The sequence below is a fragment of the Mirounga leonina genome, unplaced genomic scaffold, assembly GCF_011800145.1.
Source record: "Mirounga leonina isolate KUSES-001 unplaced genomic scaffold, KU_Mleo_1.0 Mir_166, whole genome shotgun sequence".
Classification (NCBI taxonomy): Eukaryota; Metazoa; Chordata; class Mammalia; order Carnivora; family Phocidae; genus Mirounga; species Mirounga leonina.
Genome location: NW_023270418.1, coordinates 2,405,261 through 2,431,821, shown reverse-complemented (window position 1 = coordinate 2,431,821; position 26,561 = coordinate 2,405,261). Strand labels below are relative to the sequence as shown.

The following is a 26,561-nucleotide window of genomic DNA, read 5'->3' as shown; positions in this document are numbered from 1 at the left end:
TTTCAGGATGTGCCACATCGAAAAATGGTATTGTCCACAAATGAGTGCAAGTACACAGTGCAAGAGAACAGACACATGATTTCTCTGTCTTAAGTTTAAAAATGGAAAACTTACCAATTTTGGAAGAAACGATTACTGTCAAGAAGAAGAGAATTGTCACAGTTAACATGTGGGAATTAGTTATTTAAGTAGTAGAATTATGAGAGGTCCAGGGCTCAGGGGGAGAGTTACTTTACTGTGTCACTGGCAGTTCAACTCAAGAGACACTTAATAATTCTGAATTTTTTGCACTGCTTTCAAGTGACCCATAAAATAGTTTCTCAATTTTTCTTAAAACTGGCAGGATTGGAAGCTTGGACAAAAAGTGAAGTGTCTAATTTGATTGAAGCCAGATAGAAGTGGTGATGACATGGTTGGAAAGAATGCAGTCACTCAGCTGGAAAAAATTTTTAAACCCTGGATACTCCCATTCTTTCCTACCTGAAGGCCTACAAATGATCTTCACAGTGCATCAGCCAGAATTCATTTCAGAACTGCACAAAGGTTTATTTTCTACAAATAATAATGCAGCCACTTTTATTCACTTAGAATTTTATTTACAACAATATAGCAGAGACTGCTAGTGCTCATCGACAGCTGTGTCCTCCCCCTTCCCAGGCACACAGACATTCTGCTCTATTGAGTATGACTATGGATGGAGTTCTGTCCAATGCCATGTAAGCCAAAGTGATATGTGCCACTTTCAGGTCTTGTCCATAAAAACCTCCCCTACATGACCTCTTTTTCCCATCTGCTGATGAAAGGGTGAGGATTCCAAAACCCAGAAAGAGGTTGCAACCACAAGATGGAAAGTGAGTGGGTTCCTGACCTACTCTGTGGAGCAACACCCCCACTCACCACCCGCTCTGTGAGCAATGATGGGAGTAATAAGAATTTATTGTTTTGGATCTACTGAAATTTTGGAGTTTGTCTAGCATAGCAGGTACCACTGTTTCCTTACCTTATATAAGTAATCTCACGTGTGTTAGCCATTTTGCACTATAGTTTTCCCATTTCGGAGCAAAGAGTGAGAAGAAATTTGAAAGTGTAATTCATCTAATGACAAATGGACAAATTAGTACCAAGAGGGCACGTGACTGGTTCAGTTATCACAGGACACTATGGAAACCAGATGCCTCGGCAAATAAACATCTAGCTATAAATGATAAGATGAAGCACATGCAATACAAACAGACACTGAATTCAGTGTGACCGAGCTGAAAGAGAACTGTATTTTAAGGAGTAAGCTGTGAGTAATTATCAGCAGAGCCGAAGCACTCTGCTATGGGCATATCTAACTTTATTCCAGCATCCATGAGGCTGAGATGAAGAAATACATCATTAGATAGAATGAGGCAAAAATACAAAACAGGCAAGCGTGAACCACAACACATATTACTGGCCAGTAGTAGTAAGGATTCCGCCAATATCCTTGTTGCAGGAGGATCGACGTTAGCGATACCCCCGAAGTCCGTTGACATCTTCACATTCTATGGTGTTTTTCCATTTGTCCTTTGTGTCTTTAATAAAACTGAGTCAAGAGCAGTCTCTAAGGCAATAGTAAAGAAGTACCTGGGCCAGGCAGACCCAGCAGCAGTACCTGGCCTAGGCTTTTGACTACTTAGGTCTCATAGCACATTCATCATTAAAAGAGACCAGATCCATTTAGGCTAACCTTGCCTTAAAATATGGCACCCAACCAGGTACTATAGTTTTTTGGATCTACGTACAATAAATACTCTGCACATATTCTCACTTGGTATGGGCATGTCAAGGACAGCTGGCACCATTCTATAATTGTACCAGTTGTTAAATACTTTGAAAATTTTGGAAATAATTGCTCTCCCAAACAGATCATAATCCAGAAGATGGCCTAGAGACTGATTATGATATCTTCAATAATGTTGCCTAAAGAAACATTAGGAAACATCTCTTGGTCCATTGAGAATTGTTACTTAGGAAAGAAAGATGTTATCCTGATTTCTGAACAGAAAGTCAATGTTCAGTAGCCTGTTTTAAAATAAAATTGATTGATACAGATTTATATGGCTCTGCTAATCTCATGAGTCATTTCAGATGTGGCAATTATGGATAACAAACATCTATGTAACTTACCAAAGTATAACCTCAAAATGCACTCAAAAGAATCAGCACTTGCCTAAGTGTCAGATTTCCACTCCTTCCGTGATGCAAGCTGGTTTAACACGTTTTCCTCAAGTCCCCAGGGATGTAGTTACTATCTGCAAACTTTAAAAGGTAAGCACAGACTTTGGTAAGTGATGGAAAGTGCTTTAAGTGCATCCAAGAGACTCTTTTCACCCAGTAGAAATGCACTTGAAGGAAAAGAATATTATTGGTTTCAAGACTACAATACAGCTTCTGTGCCTACTTGTAGTTCTTTATCAAGCTGATAAACAGAACACCTTTTGATAACTTATGACACAATCAGTTTCATTTTCTAGTTTCAGGCACATTTCTCAAAGGAAACATTATTGAAACTTTAAGCATAATGATCTCCTCTAGTCACAGAAACTCTTTTTTTCTCTTAGAATTAAATCAGTGTTAAAAGTGCCCTCCTCTACTTTAGGACTATAACAAATACACCCACTTCTAAATTTAGTACCAGTACTGGTTGGTAAGCATTTGTAGGAGAGTGAGTTTGCCAAAAATGTTTGAAGTTATTTTAATGCTGCTTAACACTGCAGTTGATATTCAAATACTCGGGTTAACATTACTACCAATCTACTTTTATTACCAGTCATAGTGCATTTAAAATAGGTGAGCATTTCTGGGGGTGCAGTAGTGGGGATGGAGCATCTTTAGCATGCTATCTTTTTTAGTCCTCAGGAGGGAATGGCAGTGGAATGTTTATTTTAAGTTTGTTTCTGTTTTCAAACAGAAAATAGCTGTTTCCCTTAGGAGGAGAAGTGTCTCCTTGGCAAGTGACAAATTGATTCACATGTGCCACAGAGACCATGGCTCCAACATGATACAAACCATCTCTTCCTCAGACCTTTTATATCAGGCATAGAGAGACTTCCAGAATGTTCCATTTGTATGCAATCAGTAAAGCAGAGATCTGACCAAGCATTGTCTCTTTTAGCTTCTGCCCTTACAATTAAGAAACTATGAGAGGCGAGCCCTGGAGGGGGGCCTGACTGTCCCAGAAAGACCAAGATAAAGCCAACACTACAATTCCCACATTGTCCCATGTCGATTTTGTACTGATTTGAACCTGCAGGAATGGAGGGAAAAAAATGGTGACCCTCCAAACTTCCAACAGGCAGTAGGAGAGAAATACTCCATTTTTATGAAATAATGTGATCCCAAGTTTATCAATGGTTCAAAGTTATATGACCATCAGAATAATCGATTCCATGCTGTTTGGGGCCACATAGTGGAATACAGATCTGAAACTCATAAATGTTTCCCAATGGTCAACCGGGAAGCCAAGACACAGTATGAAAAGATAATGTCCTACTCAACAGTACATTCTGAGAAACTATGGAAGTCTCTTGGAACATGAGGGGCAGAGTTCTGTGTTTAGTAACTTGTCATGTTCCCCATGTTGCCTTGACTTCCCATCACAAGTGCTTTCCAGATCTACACCTAGCGCTAGGTAGGACTGCTGAGTAAATAAGTGAATGAGTCTAAATAGGAGCCATTTAAAGAAGATTTTGAAATAGACGTGCAAAAAAAAAGAGAGAGAGAGAGATGCAAACATGCAAAAAAGATACCACACTTGGGCTGCCTATTGCCTCTTAAATGAGGATAAAGGATTTGATCATTTCTACTATAATTATGTTCGGTATCCATAGGACATTTGGTATTGATGGGGTATTTGGTATCAATAGGAATGAAACATAAAGTAGAATAAACGAATTTTCTGTGTACAACAGATAGTGTCTTTGAACGTAAATAAAAGGCCCATTGATGATTTTCTAAAATATTAAAACAGATACTACTCAAGCATTTACAATTTTAATTTTTCTTTGATTATCTGAATGATGGTCTAGATTCAGAGTAATTAATACACGAGGCTACAAGAGCAGAGTGGATTTGTGTCAGATGAACTAGCCAATTCCCATTTCACATCAATATATATTTACTGAGCACCCAGGAAGCACAAGGTCTTCTGTCAGTGAGAAAGGCTGATACATAAACAGCTAAATTTAACAAGGCATAATGTATTAAATACAAGCAGAAATAAGAGAAGCAGCAATTTATTCTGACTGAAAAGATCAAGGAAAATGGGATTTGAGTGGGACTAGGAAGGGTAAACAGGGGACCCCTGGGTGGCTCAGCTAGTTAAGCATCTGCTTTTGGCTCAGGTAATGATCCCAGGGTCCTGGGATAGAGCCCCGCATCGGGCTCCCTGCTCAGAGGGGAGCCTGCTACTCCCTCTCCCTCTGCCCTTCCCCCCCTTACTCATGCTATCTATCTCTCCTAAATAAAATCTTTAAGGAAAAAAAAGGGGTAAACAGGAAGAAACTTTTTTTCTTCAACTGGAAGAAAAAGAGGATAGAAAAGTCTCTCCAGTATAATAAATGATCCCAAGGAGAGGGAAGGGGGCATGAGTTAGGGGGCCTGGCCTGGACAGAGAATAGTTAGTTAACTCTCAAGTGTGACTGGTAAGGTAATGGGTAAGAGATGAGGCTCGAAATAGCCAGATAGGGCCAAGCTGTCACAGGGTCTTGAGTGCCTTGCTGAAGAGTATAGACTTTATTCAATATAAAGTAGCTTCTTTAGAATAAAATTGTGTCATTCTATAGCCCACTTTTCAGGTTTATGAATATTTAAGCATGGCATTATGGCTGGGCATGTTCCTAATAAACTATCTTACCACTGTATATTCAAACCTGTATCTCTGTGTTAACAACACTCTCTGATAACAGGCTGAACATAACTGAAAGGGATTTTGTCATCCACACCCACATCAGTCTTGTCTTTATGTTTATGATCCATGGTCAAATCATCAAATAGTCCTAAAAAAATCTGAAAGTCACATTTCTTATAGTAATTTGACCTGGTCCAATTATTTCAATATGATCCTGAAAAAACAAAAAAACAAACAAAACAAAAAACAAAAAAAAACCTTAACCACTACCAAAGGGACAGATCCCATATCATCATCTTTAGGTGGAAAATTTTCAGTGGCTCTCACTGCTACAGGTGCAGTTCACATTTGTTGAAAGATTCTTCCTATTGACAGAGTTTGATCCTGAGCTTCCTCTAACCTACCTGCTTCTTGATTTCATAAATGAATCACGTGTAGGGTCAAGTTTCAAATCCCTCTTCGAAATGTTATGAAATTGCTCTATAACCAGAGGTGCACTCTTAAAAATATTCACAACCTTTATCTATTTATCACTACGAATGTGTTTTTACAAATGGACCTGGCTCTAAATGGGTCAAACGGTGCTGTAAGGTCAATCTTACCTCTCGTCATTCTCTCCAACATTTTGTCTGTACATCTCAAGGCAGAATTTTAGACTGGGACCTTCCTGGGGTCTTCCTCCTTACATTAACTGCTTTCAAAACTCCATCTGGAGTGCTGTGAGTACTCTTGCCAAAGGCTTTCCTATTCCCCTTGCATTTGCTTCAAAATCCCTAAACATCATCTTCTCTGAGTCACAGCCCAGCAGTTTATCAACTTCATTATCTTCAGTGGTATTGTATTAAAACAACTTCCTTTTCTCTCCTCTCTCTCCCTCTCCTTTCCTCCCGTAGCATCTGAGTCTCTGAAAGCAACTCTGTGCATGTAAGATCCCTAGATTACTTATTTAACTCAGAATTTCATTTACATCTTTAGCATGCGCTGTCACATTAATCTGTCTATATCAAGCCTTCTCTGGCCTTCTGTTAACTCACTTTCTGGGGTTTTCTTGTACAATTTATCCAGCCTCCCATCAAGCAGAATTTCTGGGAAGCAGCACTTCCGAAAATGCACCTCGATGCAAACACACTCATAAAAAATTACTTCAGAGAACTAGAGTATTCAAATGTGCCTCAGAATAGACCTGCAGCTATATTCCAGGAACTTCTACAGTGAAGTGAATTTTACTGTCATGATTTTCTTCAAAAGTCGGTCAATCCATTAACAAAGCAGACTCCATACTAACGTCTATTTGCATATCTACCTTCCTGAGAGGAGGAGGCATCCTCAGCTGGGGGCAAAGCTTGAGTGGCCTAAGTGCCTCTGTGTTCCAATGCAGATTTTGCTTTGTTGCAGAATCTTCCAGTAATCTTCTAGATACACAAGTGTATGCTCTATTAGAAAGGAATCTTAATGTGTTCATTCATCAGGAAACTTCCAAGCACTACACCATGCTTGGCTCTGTGCTAAATGCTGGTTAAACCTAGATCTGCAGTAGTGAGCTACAGGAAGCAGGTAAGTCAATGGTCAGCTGCAGCATGGGATTACAGGGACTGGAGGAGGGTTTGGAGTGTCTTGGAGCATAGAGAAGGAGTGCTCACCCAGCCTGAGATCAGGGAGGGCTTCCTGGAATCGAAAGGTAATTAAAAAATGAAGGTACATTGCCATAAATTGCAAAGTCATGAAAGAGCCCCCACACATGGCTTGAAAATAACTACTCTTTCCTTGTCCAGTGTTTAACATATTTCTCTAGACATCAAGAAAACACTGAGGCGGGCGCCTGGGTGGCTCAGTTGGTTAAGCAACTGCCTTCAGCTCAGGTCATGATCCCACAGTCCTGGGATCGAGTCCTGCATCGGGCTCCCTGCTCTGCGGGGAGCCTGCTTCTCCCTCTCCCACTCCCCCTGCTTGTGTTCCCTCTCTCGCTGTGTCTCTCTCTGTCAAATAAATAAATAAAAATCTTTAAAAAAGAAAGAAAGAAAACACTGAGGGGACACTAGGAATGTGATATCACCATCTTCTGAAATGCTGGAGGATTTTGAGCAAGGGCATCACAGTAGGTTTAGAACAGACCCTAGATCAGGAGATCCACACTGGAGAGACTTGCAGCCAGGGAACTGATAGTGAGATGATGAGCCAATAACTCCCCCGGGGCTAATCCTTAGCTCTGAGTTTTTACTTAAAGAATTCAAACAGGAGTCCATCAAAATCCTAGAGGAGAACACAGGCAGCAACCTCTTCGACCTCAGCCACAGCAACTTCTTCCTAGAAACATCGCCAAAGGCAAGGGAAGCAAGGCCAAAAATGAACTATTGGGACTTCATCAAGATAAAAAGCTTTTGCACAGCAAAAGAAGCAGTCAACAAAACCAAAAGACAACCGACAGAATGGGAGAAGATATTTGCAAATGACATATCAGATAAAGGGCTAGTATCCAAAATCTATAAAGAACTTATCAAACTCAACACCCAAAGAACAAATGATCCAATCAAGAAATGGGCAGAACTGGGCGCCTGGGTGGCTCAGTCGTTAAGCGTCTGCCTTCTGCTCAGGTCATGATCCCAGGATCCTGGGATCGAGCCCCGCGTCGGACTCCCTGTTTGGCAAGAAGCCTGCTTCTCTCACCCCCGCTCCCCTGCTTATGTTCCCTCTCTCGCTGTGTCTCTCTGTCAAATAAATGAATAAAATCTTAAAGAAAAAAAAAAGAAATGGGCAGAAGACATGAACAGACATTTTTCCAAAGAAGACATCCAAATGGCCAACAGACACATAAAAAAGTGCTCAACATCGCTCGGCATCAGGGAAATCCAAATCAAAACCTCAATGAGATACCACCTCACACCAATCAGAATGGCTAAAATTAACAAGTCAGGAAACGACAGATGTTGGCAGGGATGCAGAGAAAGGGGAACCCTCCAACACTGTTGGTGGGAATGCAAACTGGTGCAGCCACTCTGGAAAACAGTATGGAAGTTCCTCAAAAAGTTGAAAATAGAGCTACCCTATGACCCAGCAATTGCACCACTGGGTATTTACCCCAAAGATACAAATGTAGTGATCTGAAGGGGTACGTGCACCCCGATGTTTATAGCAGCAATGTCCACAATAGCCAAACTATGGTAAGAGCCAAGATGTCCATCAACAGATGAATGGATAAAGAAGATGTGGTGTGTGTGTGTATGTGTGTGTGTGTGTGTATATAAAATGGAATATTATGCAGCCATAAAAAAAAAAACAACGAAATCTTGCCATTTGCAACGATATGGATGGAACTGGAGGGTATTATGCTAAGTGAAATAAGTCAATCAGAGAAAGACATGTATCATACGATCTCACTGATATGAGGAATTCTTAATCTCAGGAAACAAACTGAGGGTTGTTGGAGTGGTGGGGGTGGGAGGGATGGGGTGGCTGGGTGATAGACATTGGGGAGGGTATGTGCTATGGTGAGCGCTGTGAATTATCTAAGACTGTTGAATCACAGACCTGTACCTCTGAAACAAATAATATATTATATGTGGGGGAAAAAAAAAAAAAAAGAAGATAGTAAAAAGGGAAAAATGAAGGGGAGGGAATCGGAGGGGGAGACGAACCATGAGAGACTATGGACTCTGAGAAACAAACTGAGGATTCTAGAGGGGAGGGGCGTGGAGGGATGGGTTAGCCTGGTGACGGGTATTAAAGAGGGCATGTATTGAATGGAGCACTGAGTGTTATACACAAACAATGAATCATGGAACACTGCATCAAAAACTAATGATGTAATGTATGGTGATTAACATAATAAAATAAAATAAAATAAAATAAAAAAGAATGCAGAATTGTAAAGAACAGCTCCCTGCATATTTTCATCTAAGAAAGAAGGTGAAACTACACACAAACAGTTTGCCAATTTTTTTTTTACATTTTGCCACTGCTTAATATAAGTTGTTGGTGGAGTTGGTGAGTGGTGGTAGGGGGGGGGACTTCTTTTCTATTTATCTGATTTCCCTAAGGAAAGTTTCCCCTTGGCCCACCCTCTCATTCTTCTGGAATGCTGGTGAGTGAGAGAGAGGACCTGGACATGCAAAGCCCAGGTCTTTGCTCACTTACGCACTAGGGATCACAAGGTACACAGGAAACACCCATTCTGGGCTGTTTCTATTGCTCTTCAGTGTGCAGAGGAAGCCCTATGTGAAGTGCTCCAGGGGTTGCCTTGGTCCACTGTGAATAGGTGCATCAGTCTAATTTGGGGATTCAACATTATGAATATTATTACCAAATACATAAACCATGTTTTCTGGTATAATTTTTATCAATGCTCATATTGACATTTTAGTTTCCACTGCTTGATTTGTCTCTCAACTGGTTCTGAATGCAGGTGGGGGGAAAAGGGTATCACTTCTAGGCTCTTTTCAAATCACAACAGTTATCATAAAAAATTAATATATTGGTCCCCAAGAGTTCATCTCTGGTAGCCTGATAAGGCCACGTTTCTGAAGCTAGAAAACAGAGGATATGATCCTCAACCACATGGACAAAACACAAAGCCAGCCCATAAGAAGACAAAGTAGGGAGCCAATCCAGCAAGGAGACAGGAGAGAGTACTATCAGCATTCGAGCTCCTGGAGAAATGTGTTCCTAAATCCCAACCACATTTTTGCTCTTAGGTTATATGACACACCTGGAAAACAAAGGCCAGCAGACATGTCCAACTTCACCGGCATACAACCAGCTCAGAAGAACCCTTCATTTGGGGATTAATGCTCTGTGCCAGCAACTTAACATTCTTAATAATTTCATCTTTGAATGTGTTTTGGAAATGCGGTCTGATGGGACAAGAGAGCATTCACTGAGGCTTTGGAGCCTCAGCTCATGTGTGGTCCCATCTCCCATGGCCTCCACCCAACCCAGGATGAGTTCTCAGCTCTCCCTTCTTCTGACCCCTGGGCCCTGGTCCCTCACAGCCTCTGTCTTCGCCACTCACCAGTGATTGCCCTCTGCCCCCAGCAGGGTCCGGTGCAGATACAGGAAGGGTCAGGGTTGGGAATGCAGGCACGGGGGCTTCTCCAGGTAAAGGATGACTGTGTCATCCTCTCCCCAAGCTGACAGCACTCAGGTGCATTCTACACGTGATGCAGGGAACTGCTAGGGAGACTGCAGTCTCTTAGGTTGCCTATCTGTTGTGGAATGGGGTGCAGGGCTCAAGGGAAGGGGAGATAAGTGGCTTAACCTCCCTGCCCCAGCCAGATCACACTGCACTTGTGACGGCAGAGAGGAGCCCTGAGGTCAGTGGGCCAAGTGCACCTGTCAAGTTAGGGGATGGGCCTGAAGCTTCTCTGAGCATCTGCACTCACCTTAAGAGTATCCCGGCAGCCAAGGGAGTGACTATTTTTTAATTAATTGGGGGGGGAGGGAAAGAGGTAGAAGGAGAACTGGTTAGACACTTAACCAACTGAGCTCCCCAGGCACCCTCGGGAGTGACTTTAAATAGCAAATAGAAAACACCTTGATAAGTTGAGAAAGAGACTACAAAAGAAACACAAGAACTTTATATTTTAGTACTCTTAAACAGAAGACTTTTCCTTTTTTCCCCCACTCTCATTTTACTCTGGGCTCTAACAATTACATAGCCAGGCTTGCTAGATTCCTCTTATTTGCAACCAAAGGAGTCCTAACTAACACATAATAATGGCTTTCATGTGGCTCTATATTTTGAATATTTTTTTGTAAGCCTCTTACACATAATACCATTTTGTAAATAAGTTATATTGGGTGGGAAGCATCTGTTCAAATCTTTTCCCCCACCACACTAAATGGTGACGTCTCCAGAGACCTTGTCTTATTTGCCTTTTACTCTTTTGGTGCCCAGAACTATGCTCCAGACACGGAATTCACACTTACTCTATGCTTATAAAATAAATGTCAGTATTATCAGTCATTAAGACAAGAATGTTCTCAAGGATCATCACATCTCATCCAGCCCTAAGGGACAGACAAGGGAGAAGGTCTCGCCTACTAACTGGCAGCGGCCCAGGGCCCACCTTCAGATCCAGGTCCATGCAGGACTGGGAAGGAAAGCAGGTCAACATTCTCACACACAACCCCAACCCTCAGGTCAGGTTGTGCAAATCAGATCTGAAACAGTTTGCCAGTGTTTTGTCCATTTAACCCCAAACTTTTAGCAGCAAATCTTGCATAGTTTCAAAAGTATTTTAGTCTATCAAAAAATGGGAGCAAATTAAAAAATCATAGATTGCCATTGTACTCTCTCTTTCCTTTCTGATTTCTTTATAGTCTCTAGTTAGAAGGAAACAAACAAACAAACGAAAGAGTGTTAAATAATGAATAGCCAGGGAGGAAAAGAAGGGGAAAGAGAAGAAAAACGGAAAAAATGAGGGGAACTAAAGACAGTAGCACTAATCAGGTTAAATTGGATTTAGCTATGTCTTATTCAAGATTTACCCGTGAGCTGGAACAATGCTATCAACCTCCAGGGATATGGTGGAACTAATGCGGTAACATGCAAACACATTCAGCAAGCCAGCTCGCCCGTATTTTATGACTGTTGAAGCTGAAAGGGTATTTACCATCCACGTGGAAAAAAAAAAAAAAATCCAAAAAAAACACCTTCCCTGAGCACTGGCCACCAGGAAAGCCCATCTGAAAGAATTCACACCAATTAGTATTGATTGAGAAAGTGCTGCCTTGTGTTTTGCTTGTGAATAGTGTTAATGGTGTTTATTTCTATGCAGATGTAGTCAATTCTCTGAATAATACCACCTGTAGAAGAGCTTTTATACATTAAAAAAACAGTTCAAGGGCGCCTGGGTGGCTCAGTCCTTAAACCTCTGCCTTACCCTCAGGTCATGATCCCAGGGTGCTGGGATCCAGTCCCACACAGGGGGCTCCCTGCTCAGCCTGGAGTCTGCTTCTCTCTCTGCCCCTCCCCGCCCCCCGCTCGCTTACTTAGAAGGATCTTTCTCTCTCTCTCTCACTTAGAAGGATCTTTCTGGGGCACCTGGGTGTCTCAGTCAGTTAAGCAGCCAACTCTTGATTTGGGCTCAGGTCAAGATCACAGGGTCATGACTCAGCGGGGAGTCTCCTTGAGATTCTCTCCCTCTGCCCCTCTTCCCTCGTTCTCTCTCTCTCTTTCTCAACTAAATAAAATCTTTAAAAAAAAAAATTGGTTAAGTTGTCTAGTTATCCTTGTCCAACTCTCTCTGTAAATGTTTCAGTTACAGTTGGAAAACTATAAAATGTATGCCTTGAAACTGAGACACAAATTTGGGTACTTCAGTCAGAAAGCTGAGGTTCAAGCCAACTCATCAACTGCCTCCTCCTTCTCACTCATTGTACCACTACTGATACTGTTTTTACATTTTACAGCATTTGATATTTTAAAAAACATTGATATATATATAGATATATATAGATATATCTATATATATACATATACACTCTTTTAAAACTTCTTTGCAATAACATTGTTGGAAAAACACAGATGGTGATGTTAACCCAATTTTACTATGTAAAAATATAGAAGTTACAACTCACCAGCAAGGAAATCTTGTCTAACCCCAAACTCTGTAACCTTGTGGTCCAGTTCTTCAACTACACTGCCCTGCCCCCCTAGGCACTATTTATAAAACATGAGATTCTCCCTATCTTATTGATGTCCACACAAATGACCATGAGAACCACGTTAAGAAAATTACTGTCCTTGATTCATAACTTTCAAGTGAAGATGTATTTTCAGAGCCTGTGGACACCAGGAATGTTACTGAAACATATTTCTTACAATCAGACTTTCAAATTTCACAAAGGTGAAGCTACTACTTACCACAACGACATGTGAGGGTTTGGCAAACACAAACTCACTGAACTAGTGCAATTAATATTATTTTATGAGGTAACATAATTCTGAAAAAAAAAAAAAAATGCACTAAAGTCAAATCCCTATGTGCTCCTCAGACTTCTAGCATTGGCATGCAAGTACCAGCAGTGGGCTTGATAATCCACGGAATTATATTAATATTTAGGTCTTTTGTTTTACTTTGTTAAGTATCTTCAGCCTTCTTTTAAAACCTGAGCACTAGCACTTTTATTTGTCTCACGGAACTTAAAAAACACACACACAAATATTGTATGTGTAAATTCCCACTGTAAAAGATGCAAACAACATTGAATTCATTGAGGTCAATGTTCTTTGTCACACATACACATCCCCATGGACAATAAAATGAACAGTTTGCATGTTTCCAGTCTCTACGCATTGACATAAGTATGCATATAGATATTTGTAAATAATAAATTAGATATGTGATGGTAATATAGGTATTGTCCTATAGATTTTTTTCCTCAAAAGTATGTCTCGGAGATCTTTCAGAGTGTGTGTATGCACATGCACACGTGTATGTACATACATAGAGATAGAGTTTTAAATCACTGTATTCCATTCCACAAAATATGTGAAACCAATCATTCCATTACCGACAGATATTTTGGTTGTTTCTGACTTTTAGTGAATACAAACTATGCAGCAAAACATCACTGTATGTGCATATTCCTCCCCTCATGACATGTGCATTTCCTAGAATACGTTTCAGAAGGTAAAATCAATGGAATCAAGAGGATCCTTAGATTACTCTTCAGATTTACTTTAAATGTTGTTGATAGATTTTCTCAAATTGCCATTAAAAAGTTTCACCAATTTACACTGTCATGTAAACAAATAATAAATCTGTTTACCCCAACCTCATCAACAGAGAATAAGATCAATTTTTTAAAGATTTATTTATGTACTAGAGAGAGAGAGAGCTAGCACAGTGGGGAGGGGCAGAGGGAGACAGAATACTTTAAGCAGGCTCTAGGCTGAACGTGGAGCCCAACTCGGGGCTCTAACCCGCAACTCCAAAATCATGACCTAAGCCAAAACCAAGAGTTAGAAGCTTAACCACAGTCACCTACTCAGTTGGTGTGCCGAGAATAAAATCGATTTTTAAAAATTCTCCCCAGTTGAGAGCATGAATATGGTTACTTAGTCATTGCACATTATTTCTCTCTCTTCATCAGCATGTCATCTCTGCAGGGGAGTACTGATAATATGCTGTGTGTCCTTGGGTAAGTTACTTAACCTTTCTGTGCCTCACTTTTGTCACCTCTAAAATGGGGATAATTACAATAATACCTAACTCAAAGGATTATTTCCTGTTTTTTGTACATTTTGCCCCCTTTTCAGTGTAATGTTGTCACTTTCCTCTTTGGTTAATTCAGTAAGTTAACACATACTTACTGAGTGCCTACAACGTGCCAAGCATCGTTCTAGTTGCTGGGGACAGACCAGGGAGTCAAAACTAAGTGGTTGCTCTCAGAGAGCTTCCATTCCAGTGGGGAGGCAGACAGTACAGATGCAAACACATAAATGTACAATGTTCTGTCATGTTGTGTTAGTTAAGTAGGGTATGAGGCTAAGAAATAATAGGGGTGCTATTTTAGGGTTGGCCAACCAAAGTTGCTATGATAAGGGAACCCTTGCATAGAGACCCCAAGGAAGTATCCAGGCTGAGGGGACAGAGAGCGCAAAGCCCTGAGATGGGAATGTGGTTGGCATGTTTGAGAAATAGTGAGGAATAATATGTTGGTTGTAGAAGGAATGAGTGAGAGAGAAGAGAGAGCTGCCAGCTGAGAGGAGCCAGAGACCAGATTCTGAATGCTCTCATAAGCCATCAGGAGCAATTTTAATTTTATTCTAAATGCAGATGGCAGCCAAGGCACTGCCTCTGAATTGCTGAACTGCTCAGCACACAGAGAGAGACCTGAAGCCTCCTACCCAAGCAGATACCTCGAATATGGCCACGGGCAGTGCCCACTTGCTCTCTGAGCAAAGCTCATAGGGAACATCAGCAATCACAGTGTCCCTCCCAAACTCAGGCCAAGAGGCAAAGCCAAACAGAGCCATTCACAGTTGTGGAGCAATGCCCCTCACCCAAAGGCATACCTTCTGCATTCAATCCAAAATGTAGACTTAAAGCATTTTTCTTCTTCTCTGCTGCACAGTGCCCTCACCAGATGACAGACCAGGAACAGAAGCCTGGCCAGGCTCAGTTAGCACCACGGTTTAAAGGGTTTGCCACATGAGTACCAGGAGCCCAGGCAGGCCAGAGGCCCCAGCTCACCCCTAAGGCAGCAAGCCTACCTCTGCAGATGGTTCCATTGCCCACGTAGCCCGGTTTGCAGGTGCAGCTGTGTCCCTGGACAGTGTTGGTGCAGATGGCATTCTCATCACAGTTGTGCTGCCCGCTGCCACATTCATCATGCTCTGTTTGCAGGGGGAGAAAGAGAGACACATGTCTTCTTAAGTTGGCATCACAAGTGTTGGAAAAGTTGGGACTCACCAAAGAATGACAGGGACTACCAGGTATGGGGCTCTTACTATGTACTTGGCAGTTTCTACACCTAGTGAGGCTGAAATCTCAACAACTCTGCAAGTTGAGTGTCATTATCCCTGCTTTGCAGGTAAAGAAACTAAGGGTCCGAGAAGTCAGGGTCTTATGCAAGTCACAGGACTGGTAAGAGCTGCTCTAAGGACATTGCCTTTTCCATGACCTGCAAAGGTTTCTATTGAGGCTCTAAGGCAGTGTTTCTCAGCAGGGAGCAATTCTGCATCTCCTCCCCACCGGAAACACTTGACAATGTCTGACAATATCCTTGGTTATCATGGCTTGGGGTGGGGGTGCTACTGGAATTTAGTGGATACAGGCCAGGGAAGCTGCTAAGCATCTTACAATGCACAGGAAAGCCCAGCACAAGAAAACATTAATTAGTACAAAACGTCAACAGCACCTAGGTCGGGAAAACTTCCTCTAAGGTCAAAGAAGGATAAAGAAACAATCCCACATGTGAGATTCCAAAGAAGAAGTCTCAGTTAATATAACCTGGCAAAGAAGCATTTACTAACAAGGAATTTCAAAGGAATTTCATTGGTCATGGAAAATGTTGGCAAGCACGGGTTGTGCCGAGTCCAAAAGGGATTTATTCTTAGGACCTCTCTCCAAGGGCCTTCAGCGGGGCCCTGAACTCTAGTTTTCCATGTAGCCCAAGTTCACAAGGGTCAGCATTCAAGCCCTGGGTTGATGCCTGATGGGTAGTCACATGGTTGTATATTTTCAAATAGCTGTGGCATCCTTAACCCACAAGATGTTGGAGGATGTAGACCCAACACTTTAAAAAATGAACTGAAAGATTCCAAGTTAGAAATCAAGATTTCACAGATAATGACACTTTCCTGTGATAATCAGGAAATTTAAACAGTCATCCAAACGACTACTCTGTCAATAAACAGTATCGAAAGTTTAGGCATTATTCCCTTTAACATCCGCTAGTATAACTTCTTAGAAATTTTAAGAAGAAAATTCAGATAAATTTATTTAAGTCACAAGAGGTCGTAAAACAAGAGCTGAAATCGAGGCTAGAAACCTCCCCAAAATAACACTAACTGAACCACACTAAAAATTCAATATAGTTTATAAAATGTACTGTTAGATCATTGAAATATCATCTATCATCATTAATTTGTATTCTAAATTTTCTAACAGAGACCTGGTAATGAGAAAAGTTGAATTCTACAAAGTAGAGCTGTTTTAGTCACCCATGTGCAATTAAAGTAGAGCACACACAAGCATATGACTTTCAATTTAACACCTTGGATTTTAAAAAGGAAAAAAAAAATTTCTTCCAGCCTTAAGACCAACCCAAATGGTCAGTGAGAAACATGCACAGGTTAGCAAGTAGGGAGAAGAGAAGATTTATGACAACTCACTTCAAGCCTGTGCTAATGTCATCTCCAGCACACTCCAGAAATCGTACAACCCCATGGATGTCAGATCAAATTTACAGACCTATGAAGCACCTAGTATATGCAGGAACCAGAGGATGCTGGGCACACAAAAAGTCGAAGAGTATAGACTTCGACGCCCACGTTTTCAATCCCTTACTTAAATTCATTTAATAATTATTAGGGTCTGTACTGGGAATACAAAGGTGAGTAGATATGATCTCTGCTCACATGAACATTTTAATAGAGGCCACCAGGCATCAATATACAACTAAGCAGAACACAGGGAAGAAGTGATAAGGGTTGTAAGTAGGTGACCTTATATTTTATCAGACAAACAGAATATACTTTAGAGTGAACGGGGACTCTGCTAATAATCACACTGGAATAACAGGCATGCCTCATAATAGCTTACACAAGCCGGCATGTGTGGTCATGATAGATAGGAGGAATAAAGATAAACTGAAGTAAGAGTCCATTGGAGGAAAGCAATTTCTGGCAGTAGGGAGAAAGGTCTTCTTGCCAAAGGTAGTATTGGAATTGGTCTTTTAAAAATGGTCATGGTTTTCTCAGTCAGAATTGCCCATGAAGGGCACTACGGGTGAAAGAAAGGTATGGTTTTATGCAACATCCCAAACATCTGGTCCACCCTCACCTACCAAGTCTTTCTTCCCCCAAGCTTTGTTGAGGTATAATTGACAAAACTGATGATTTCTTATACGCCTACATCATGAAAGATTTCCCTCATCAAGTTAATTAACACATCCATCCTACCTGGTCTTATCTTCCAATTATTTTTGAAGCAAACCCTCTTCTCTGATGAGATGGCCCCATCACTGGCCTGCAAACCTAGGAGTTCATTCCTACCTCTCTCCAGTTTGTCATTTTGTTTCCGTGACTCAGTATACAGTCTCCCAATGTAGCTGGACTATCTGCACCCTTGGCTGGCTTCAAACACTGCTTCATGCCCATACTTTTGCCATAAAAGCCTTGCATATCTGCTCTCCACACCACATAAACTTCACAATCTTGGAACTTTTACCAAATTTGGTATCTTTAAATCCTCAGAGGCAATCAGATACATGGTGATATTTGCGAGTTTTATCATTAATGTTTTAACTGATTAATTTGAAGACAGCAACTATAGCATATTTTATACAACCTCCACCTTACCTATCATTACTTCACATAATGGTCCTGAACCTAGAGAGCGCCAGGCATTGAGCTAAATGTTACACATACATCATTTAATTCTCCTATCAATCATATGAAGATGCCTCATTTTACAATGAAGGAGCTGAGATAAAAAGACATTCACTAATCTGCCTAAGATCACAAAACCAGTTAGTGGCGGAGCTACAAATTGTGACATTGGACACCAGGGTGACGATATCACTGAGCCATTAGAAGCAAATCTGGATGTGGCTGAAGTTAAACCAAGACATATGGAAGTGATTCCATAAAGCCAGAAAGGAAGAAGGTCTTCTTCTATACTAGACCCAAATTCCCACTGAAGATCTGACCTATGTTGGATAGAAATAACAGTAGAAGGAAAGGTCTCTAAAAACATCAAATTCCCTTACAGCTGTTGGAGATGCTGCAAAAGGTGCTGGACAAGCAACTGAACAGGGGAGATATGCATGACAAAGCAGTTGAGAGCACAGACTCCAGAACCATGCAGCCTGGGTTAGAGGTCCCTGGTTTGCCACTTACTAGCTATGTGAACTTAAGTTATTGTGCCAATCTGTGTCTTAGTTTCCTAAGGTATAAAATGTGGATAATAATAGAACCTATCTCCTGAGGTGGTCGTGAGGATTATTATTAGTTAATATAGGTTAAATGCTTATAGCACATTACAACTAATCTGTGTTCCATAAGTGTAAGCTATTTTATTACTGTTATTACTATTGCCATCACTACTGCAATTATTTGTGAGCAGACTTAATTGTCGGATAGTAGTTAAAATTGGTTAAAAAAACATTCTCTTTCCTTTATAAGATGGTAGTTCATGAAGAAAGGCTGTGAACAGACTGGCTTTTAAAGACAATTAAATTAAGAATACCTCTTTGAAGACCCAAATAAGTATTTGCTTATGTTCAATTATGGTCCCCAAGAAACAAGACTATAGATTGGGAAGGTGAAGGATGTATGTTTATAATTGTTGATGTGTGACCTGAGTTTGATTACAGTATATTTGGAGTATCCAACGTCTCAGGAAAAAGAATAATGATTGTGGTGGCATGCTGTTTCTCCACTGATCATGATAATTATTGGTATGCTGACTAATATTTACTGAGCACTCACGAAGCACTGTCATTTTCACATGGGTCCTTTCTCCTCCTCCTATTCTTCCTCTGCCTTCAGCAGAAAGGCTTAGAAAGACTCTAATCTACCTCTGTAACATTGTAATCAAATGTAATCAATAGCCATTATCCATTAACACCTTGTTTTCCTTAGTGCACTAATCAGGACCCAAAGAAGATACTGAAATAGTCACTTCAGCTGCATATGCTCCATGTCTGGGGTCTGGCTGGCTTGTGGCTTTCCTTTTTCCAAAGTAATCTCTTACTTATTTTACAAAATTGTTGTAAATGACCCCACTGGGAGATGCCAAGCACATCTCACCAGTCACATTTTATAGATGAGGAAATTGGGGTCTGAAGCACTTAAGAGGGATAAGTACATAGACAATAAGTTGTATGTCTGGAACTCAAACTCTCATCCATCTCATCTCTTTTCCTGCATTCTTTCCAAAACTCCACTTTATGCTATGACCCAAAGGAACTTCTAAAGTGTTGGCCACAGTGTAAGTAGATTTTTACTTTTTAAAGGAAAATAGTCACAGATTTACAGGAAGTTGCAAAAGTAGTACAAGAAGTCCCATTACACTTCACCCAGCTTACCTCAATAGTGCCATCTTATATAGCTGTAGTAGAACATGAAAGCCAGAAAACACATTGGTATATTACCATTAACTAGTCTATAAACCTTATTCACTTTACACCAGTTTGAAAATCTACATCCATTTTGAGGGGTGTGTATGTGTCTGTAAGTGAATAGTTGTAAGCTGTCTTATATTGTGTATAAATTCAGGTAACCACCGCCACAATCAAGCTATTTTTTCTTTGTTTACACCTATTTACCACTTCCCCACATTCACCTATCCCCAGTCCCTGTTCCTTGTCACCTAATATGTTCTCATCTCTATAGGTTTGTCATTTAGAGAATGTTGTATAAATAGAATTCCACATAAAGTAAATTTTGAGATTGATTTTTTTCACTAGACAAAATGCCCTTGAATTCCATTCGAGTTGTTGTATGTGTCCATAGTCTTTTGTTGGGGAGAAGTATTCCACTGTATAAATGCATCAAAGTTTGTTTAACATACTCACATTAAAGGACACGAATTGTCTCATTTTGCTATTATGAATAAGTTTCTATGAACATCTGAGTACAGGTTTTTATGTGAACATGCATTTTCATTACTCTGGAATAAATATGCAAGAGTGTAAATACAAGGTCATAAGATAAATGCATGTTTCATGTTTTAAGTAACTGCCAAAAAATTTTCCAGAATGGCTGTACCATTTTATATACCCATCAGCAATGTATAAGTCATCAAGTTTCTCCACATCACAGTCAGCATTTGGTATTGCCACGTTTAAAATTTTAGTCATTCTGATGGGTGTGTAAGTGATACTGCACTATGTTTTTAATTTGCATTTTGCCAATAGCTAATGGTGTTTAACATCTTTCTATGTGTTCATTTTCCATCTTAGGCTTGGCTTTGGTGAAATATCTGCTCATGTCCTTTATCCATCTATAATTGGATTTTTAATTTACTGTTGAGTTTTAAGAATTCTTCATATGTTCTAGATATAAGGCCTTTATTATGTGGCTTGTAAATATCTTCTCACAGTCTATACCTTGTATTTTCATCTTCTTATCAGTCTTTGCATTGCAAAAGTTTTATTTTTGATGAAATTCAATTTACTTTTTAATGTATGAATAATGCTTTTAATGTCATGTCTAAAAACTCTTTGACTCTAGGTCACAAAGATTTTCTATTTTTTTTTTTTTAACAGTTTTACATTTTAAACCTATGACCCATTTTGAGCTAATTTTTGCATATGCTGTGAACTTTAGGTTGAGGTTTATGTAGTTGTTATTATTTATTAATTGCGTATGCTTGTCTAATTACTGGAGTGCCAAATGTTGAAACGGCTACTTTTCCTTCATTCAACGGATTATGTACCTTTGTCAAAAACCAACTGGTTATACTTGTGTTGGTCTGAGTTCTCTACTCTGTCCCAATGATCTATGTGTCTATTCCTCTGTGAATACCACACTGCCTTAATTACTGTAAGTATATAGAGAGCCTTAAAATCAGATATAGTGATTTCCCCCACTTTATTCTTCCTTTGTCAAAATTAGTTTAGTTATTCTAGTTTTTCTATCTCTCTACATAAATTTTAAATTAAGCTTGTTCATTTCTACACAAAGTCTTGTTGGGATTTTAATTGGGATTGTGTTAAACTGAAAGATCAATTAGTAGAGAATTGACATCTTTACCACATTGAGTCTTCCAATCCAAGAACATAGTATATCTACCTATTTATTCTTTAATTTCTTTCATTAGTGTTTTGTAATTTTCAGCATACAGATCCTGTACATGTTTTGTTAGCTTCATAACTAGATTTCATTTTAATTTGGAACAATCGTATATAATATTATTCTTTTAATTTTGGTTTCTATATGTTGATTGCTAGTATATAGGAATATAATTGATTCTTGTTTGTTGATATCATAGCTTGTGATGTTTCAGAACTCATTCTATAGGTTTATTTTTTTGTAGATTCCTCACAATTTTCTAGACAATCATGTCACCTATAAATAGAAATAGTTTTATTTCTTTCTTTTTGATCTCTATGCTTTTTATTTCCTTTTGTTCCCTTTTGTGTGGAGTTCCAGTGCTATGTTACACAAAAGTGTTGAGAGTGGACATCATTGGTTTGTTATTGATCTAAGAGAGAAAGCATTCAGTCTCTCCTTATTAAATATGATGTTAGTTCTATCTCATAATACCTTGTCAGAACTGGATGGAGGTTCAGCTCCCTGGTGAGCCCCACTAACAATGAAGTTGGGAAAGAGTAGAGTGTCTATTAGCCTTGCCTTGCAATGCCTTGTTCAGTCTCCAAGCTGCTGGGTGGAGTGGAGTCCCAGGACCAAGCTGAACCCCACTGACATTACTACAGGGAGGGAATCAGCAGTTTCTCTCTGCCAAGCAGGTTTCCCATTGACAGATGGCTAAAGTAGAGGAGGTATTTTCAAAAAGGTTTTCTGTTCTGTTAATCCCCCTTTTCCCTAGAAGAAGTAGAGCTGGCTTTTCTTGGAGCTTTTATGTGTCTATTCTTGGTTTCATGTTGCAGTCTTCTTCAGCTCCTCAACTAGGACATAGGAGATACAAATATAAAATGGGCAACTTACTCCTTGTGGCTCCTCAAGTCCCAAAGTTCCCAGGTACTTCACCTTCCTTTCACCTTTCAGAGTCTTCCTGGCTATTTGTTGTGTTATGTCCAAGGGTTTTCTTTTTGTTGTAGGAGAAAAGGCCTGGGAGAAATGGGGCTAGTCCATCTTGGTCAGAATCAAAAGTCTTCCATATATTTAATTTTTAAGAAATTAGTCACTTCCCTCCTCTGCTTTTCTACATAGCACTAATAATTGGGATTTTTCATAATAACATTCATTGAGCACATACTATGAGCCAGACTCTGCTCTAATGTGTTATAGCATTCATATGACTTAAGAATTATTATCATCCCTATTTTCTATATGAAGAAACAGGAACAGAGAGGTTGTGGCCAAAGGTTATAAAGTGGTGGATACAAACCAAGACAGTCATTGTCAAACAATGACAGAAGAATTAGAGACATGTCATTGTTAGTCATTCTTGAAGTCTCTTTCTCCCTTAATCCCTTATAATATATCCATCACCAAGTCTTGATTTTTCTATGTATCTCTCAAATTCATTCCTATATCCCAATTTCCATTGCCATCACCCTCATCCAAACCACCACTATCTCACCCACATCTAAGCTGCTATCAGTTAGTGCTATAGCTTCTTAATGGATCTTCCCCACATTCAGTATTGCCCATTTTTAATTTATTCTTCATACTACATTTAGAGCAATCTTTTAGGAATTCAAATCTGATCACCTTGCCATCCCTGCTCAAATTTTCCATCCATTTACTTCCCTTTGATCTCAAAATGTGAACATTGTTACTCTGTCCTCCTGGTCCTGTCATGGTTTCACCTCCACCTAACAGCCTAGCCCCATTTTGTTTCATTTTCACTCTTGCCTGCTCTGCTCACCCACACTGTCTTTATCTACCTCCCTCAGGTCAGATACTTTCACATGGTCTTCCCTCTTGGCCCAGTTAATGCTTGCTTATCCTTGTTGTGTCAACTCAGTCCTCACATCCTCAGTAAAGAACACCTGATTTCCTTGGTGGGTAAGTTTCCCTTGTAACCTACTCCTATAACACTCAGCACTTCTCCTTCATGAGGGTAATCATTTGTTACTGTACTAGTATTTTTACTAATACCTGCCTTTTCTATTATAGCATAAATCGCTTGGGGATGTATCTCAAATTTATCTTTCTTTACTTTAGATCCAGCCCTTAGCAGAACTTCTGGAACTTAGTATATGCCTAATATTTATAAAAGGATGGAAGGGAGAAAAGGAAGGAGGGAAGGGAGGGAGGAAAAAATGATAGACAAAGAGTATGATTGCCTTTAGCATCAAAAGTTGCAGAGAGGTCAAGCAGAAATAAGATTAAGAAAAACATAACTGAATCAGGCAGGTGAGGGAAACTTAGAAGAGCTCAAAAATGAAATACAACTGGAACTGATGTGTTGATGTATTTATCACAGGGACTTTGTGGGAGGGGGAGAAAGTGATGTGGTTTCAGGAGCTCTCTTTGAGGTAGGCCATTTCTTTCATAAAGAATTGCTAAGGATTGTGAGATAATCTAAGCCTTGTAAGAAAATATCTATCTGCAAATCATTTATCTGACAAGTGACTTGAATCAAACACATATAAAGAACCTTTACAGTTCAATAAAAAGATAACCCAATTAGAAAATGGGGAAAATATTTAAATAGACATTTCTCCAAAGAAGATACACAAATGGGTAATAAGCACATGACAAGACGCCCAGCATCATTAGAAATTATGGAAAACCAAAGCAAAAAATCACAGTGAGGTACCACTTCCCATACACTAGACTCAAAAACACAGAGAAGGGGCACTTGTGTGGCTCAGTTGGTTAAGTGACTGCTTTCAGCTCAGGTCATGATCCCAGGGTCCTGGGATCGAGTCCCACATCAGGTTCCCTGCTTAGCAGGGAGTCTGCTTCTCCCTCTGACCCTCCACCCTCTCATGCTCTCTCTCTCTCTAATAAATAAAAATCTTAAAAAAAAAAAAAAAACCACAGACAATAACAAGTGATGATAAGAATGTAGGGAAATTGGATCCCTTCTACATTGCTGTTGGGAATCTAAAACATTTCAGCCACTTTGGAAATTACTTTGGTAGTTCAGCAAACTGTTAAACATAGGGTTACCACATGTTCCAGCAATTCTACTCTAAGGTTATATATCCAAGAGAAATGAAAACACATGTCCAAATACTTGCACAGTAATGTTCATATAAATGTTACTCATAAGAGCCAGATGGTGGAAACAACTCAAATATTCATCAACTGATGAATCCATAAAGAAAATGTGGTACATCCATATTATTTTTGTATATTATTTTATGTCATTCAGTAATAAAGGAGAATGAAGCACTGCTATGTACTACAACATGTATCATGCATGAACCTCAAAAACATTTTGCTGAGTGAAAGAAATTAGTCACAGAAGACCATGTGTTGTATAATCTCATTTACATGAAATGTGCACAATAGGCAAATCTGTAGAGACAGGAAACAGATGAGTGGTTACTGAGGACTAAGCTTGAGGAAATGGGAGAATGAGGGTGAATGGGCACGAGTTTTCTTCTTGGGATGTTAACAATGCTCTAAAATCAGATAATAATGGTTGTACAACTCTGAAAATATACTTAAAACCACTGAATTGTACAAATTAAGGAGGTAAACTTTATGCTATAAAAATTGTATCTCAATAAAGTTTTTTAAAATTTTTAGCACTTATTTATCTATCCATGCTTTAGGACGAGGAGGTAAAGACTCATCAGAAATCATTCTCAGATGAAATATTCTTTTGTGAATGGGTATAGGAAACTGAAAATGCTAATTATTTTATAGTAATATTTTGGGGGTAGAAAGTAATTATGTATAAAATGTATGCATCAATTACAAGATGATCCTTACTTTCCTAAATGTGAAAACTGAAAATCTATGCTTTAGGCCCAAGGACATGTGTTCTTTATAATCTAAAATGGTGCTTGAATTGTTTGAATTCAAGAAACATCTTTCTAACTCAGAATAAATACGACTCAAAGCTCCCCATTTCATTATTTGGTTATTTTCCACTCCCACTTTGTACTCAGCAGGATTGCACTATGGTTCTCAAGATTTTAGACAAAAGTTCATGAGTAGACTGAGATGCACACTGGTTATTACCATAACCCATAAAAAGGCAGCTCAAAGTCCTGCTTATTCCCTGCTAAGCACAGGTGATAAGATCTTTGCCAAGAGCAGGTACCCTGATATCAGGGACCTGGATCTTTAGCTGCACCACAAATCCATTCTCCTCAGTGGAACTGGCCCCACTCTGGGAGGCATCCCTTTAAGAACTTAGGGGTCCCCATCTTCTCTCTCCTGGGTGTAGCAACTTTAGCTTAGACCCCTATGACCTCCTCATATACCAAATCCTATAATCCCAGATCCTCCTGTGTAATTCAGTCTCTTTGAAAAAGTGTATTAACTCTGCTCATTGGCAAAGAGGCAATGGGTCTCCAGAACTGGAAGCTGTCCTTCACTCAAAGTCCTGAGTGGGGTTATGAGCAGAATGGGCATGTGGATTGCAGAAAAAAGGTGGGAATGAGGAGTGAAAACTAGTTCCCATCCTTTTCAATTTTACCATAGCAGTAAGAAACAAAACACAAAGTAGAAACTCAATCAAGTGCTTTTCTACTTGGATATATAGTATTATATATTAAATATGGCAGCTTATATATATTGTATATTAATCATTTATATATATATTTGTACATACATAGAAAGTCTATAAAATGTATGTTAAACTATTACCAGTGGTTTACACTCAGGGGAAGGTGAATAGAGGATAAATGGGAGGCATTTAAACTATTTATTTTAGTCATTTTATACTTCTGAATTTTCCTTTTTACAACAAACATCTTTTATTACTAAACAATAGGGTTGTTTTTTTTAAAGATTTTATTTATTTATTCATGAGAGACAGAGAGAGACAGGAAGAGGGAGAAGCAGGCTCCCAAACAGCAGGGAGCCCAATGCGGGACTCGATCCCAGGACCCTGGGATCATGACCTGAGCTGAAGGCAGACACTTAACCATCCAGGTGCCCAACAATAGGGTTTTTTAAATGAATGAATAAACTTGTTTTAGGTTCATCCAAGTTTATACAGAAAAAGCAAAGTTTTGGAGGCTGACCAATCTGGATGCAAATCCCAGCATAGGATGCAAATCCTAGAGAGACTGGGCCAACTGTCCATGTTCCAGTTTCTGTGTGGACAACATGTGGACAATACCATTACTAAAGAGTAGAAAACTTGGCTTAGTCTCTGTTTCCTCACATCTGAACAGACTCTCCTACAGAAGAGAT

At 39.6% G+C, this 26,561-nt stretch overlaps 1 protein-coding gene across 2 annotated transcripts in view; it reads right to left on the bottom strand.

The window, feature by feature from the left end:
* The window catches only part of NELL1 (neural EGFL like 1), an 807,199-nt gene that overhangs the window by 307,219 nt on the left and 473,419 nt on the right, over window positions 1-26,561 (bottom strand). For both annotated transcript variants that reach the window (XM_035012452.1, XM_035012453.1), the window contains exon 14: window positions 15,093-15,215. In XM_035012452.1, the coding sequence (XP_034868343.1) occupies window positions 15,093-15,215 (123 nt within the window). The remainder of the gene's footprint in view (window positions 1-15,092; window positions 15,216-26,561) is intronic.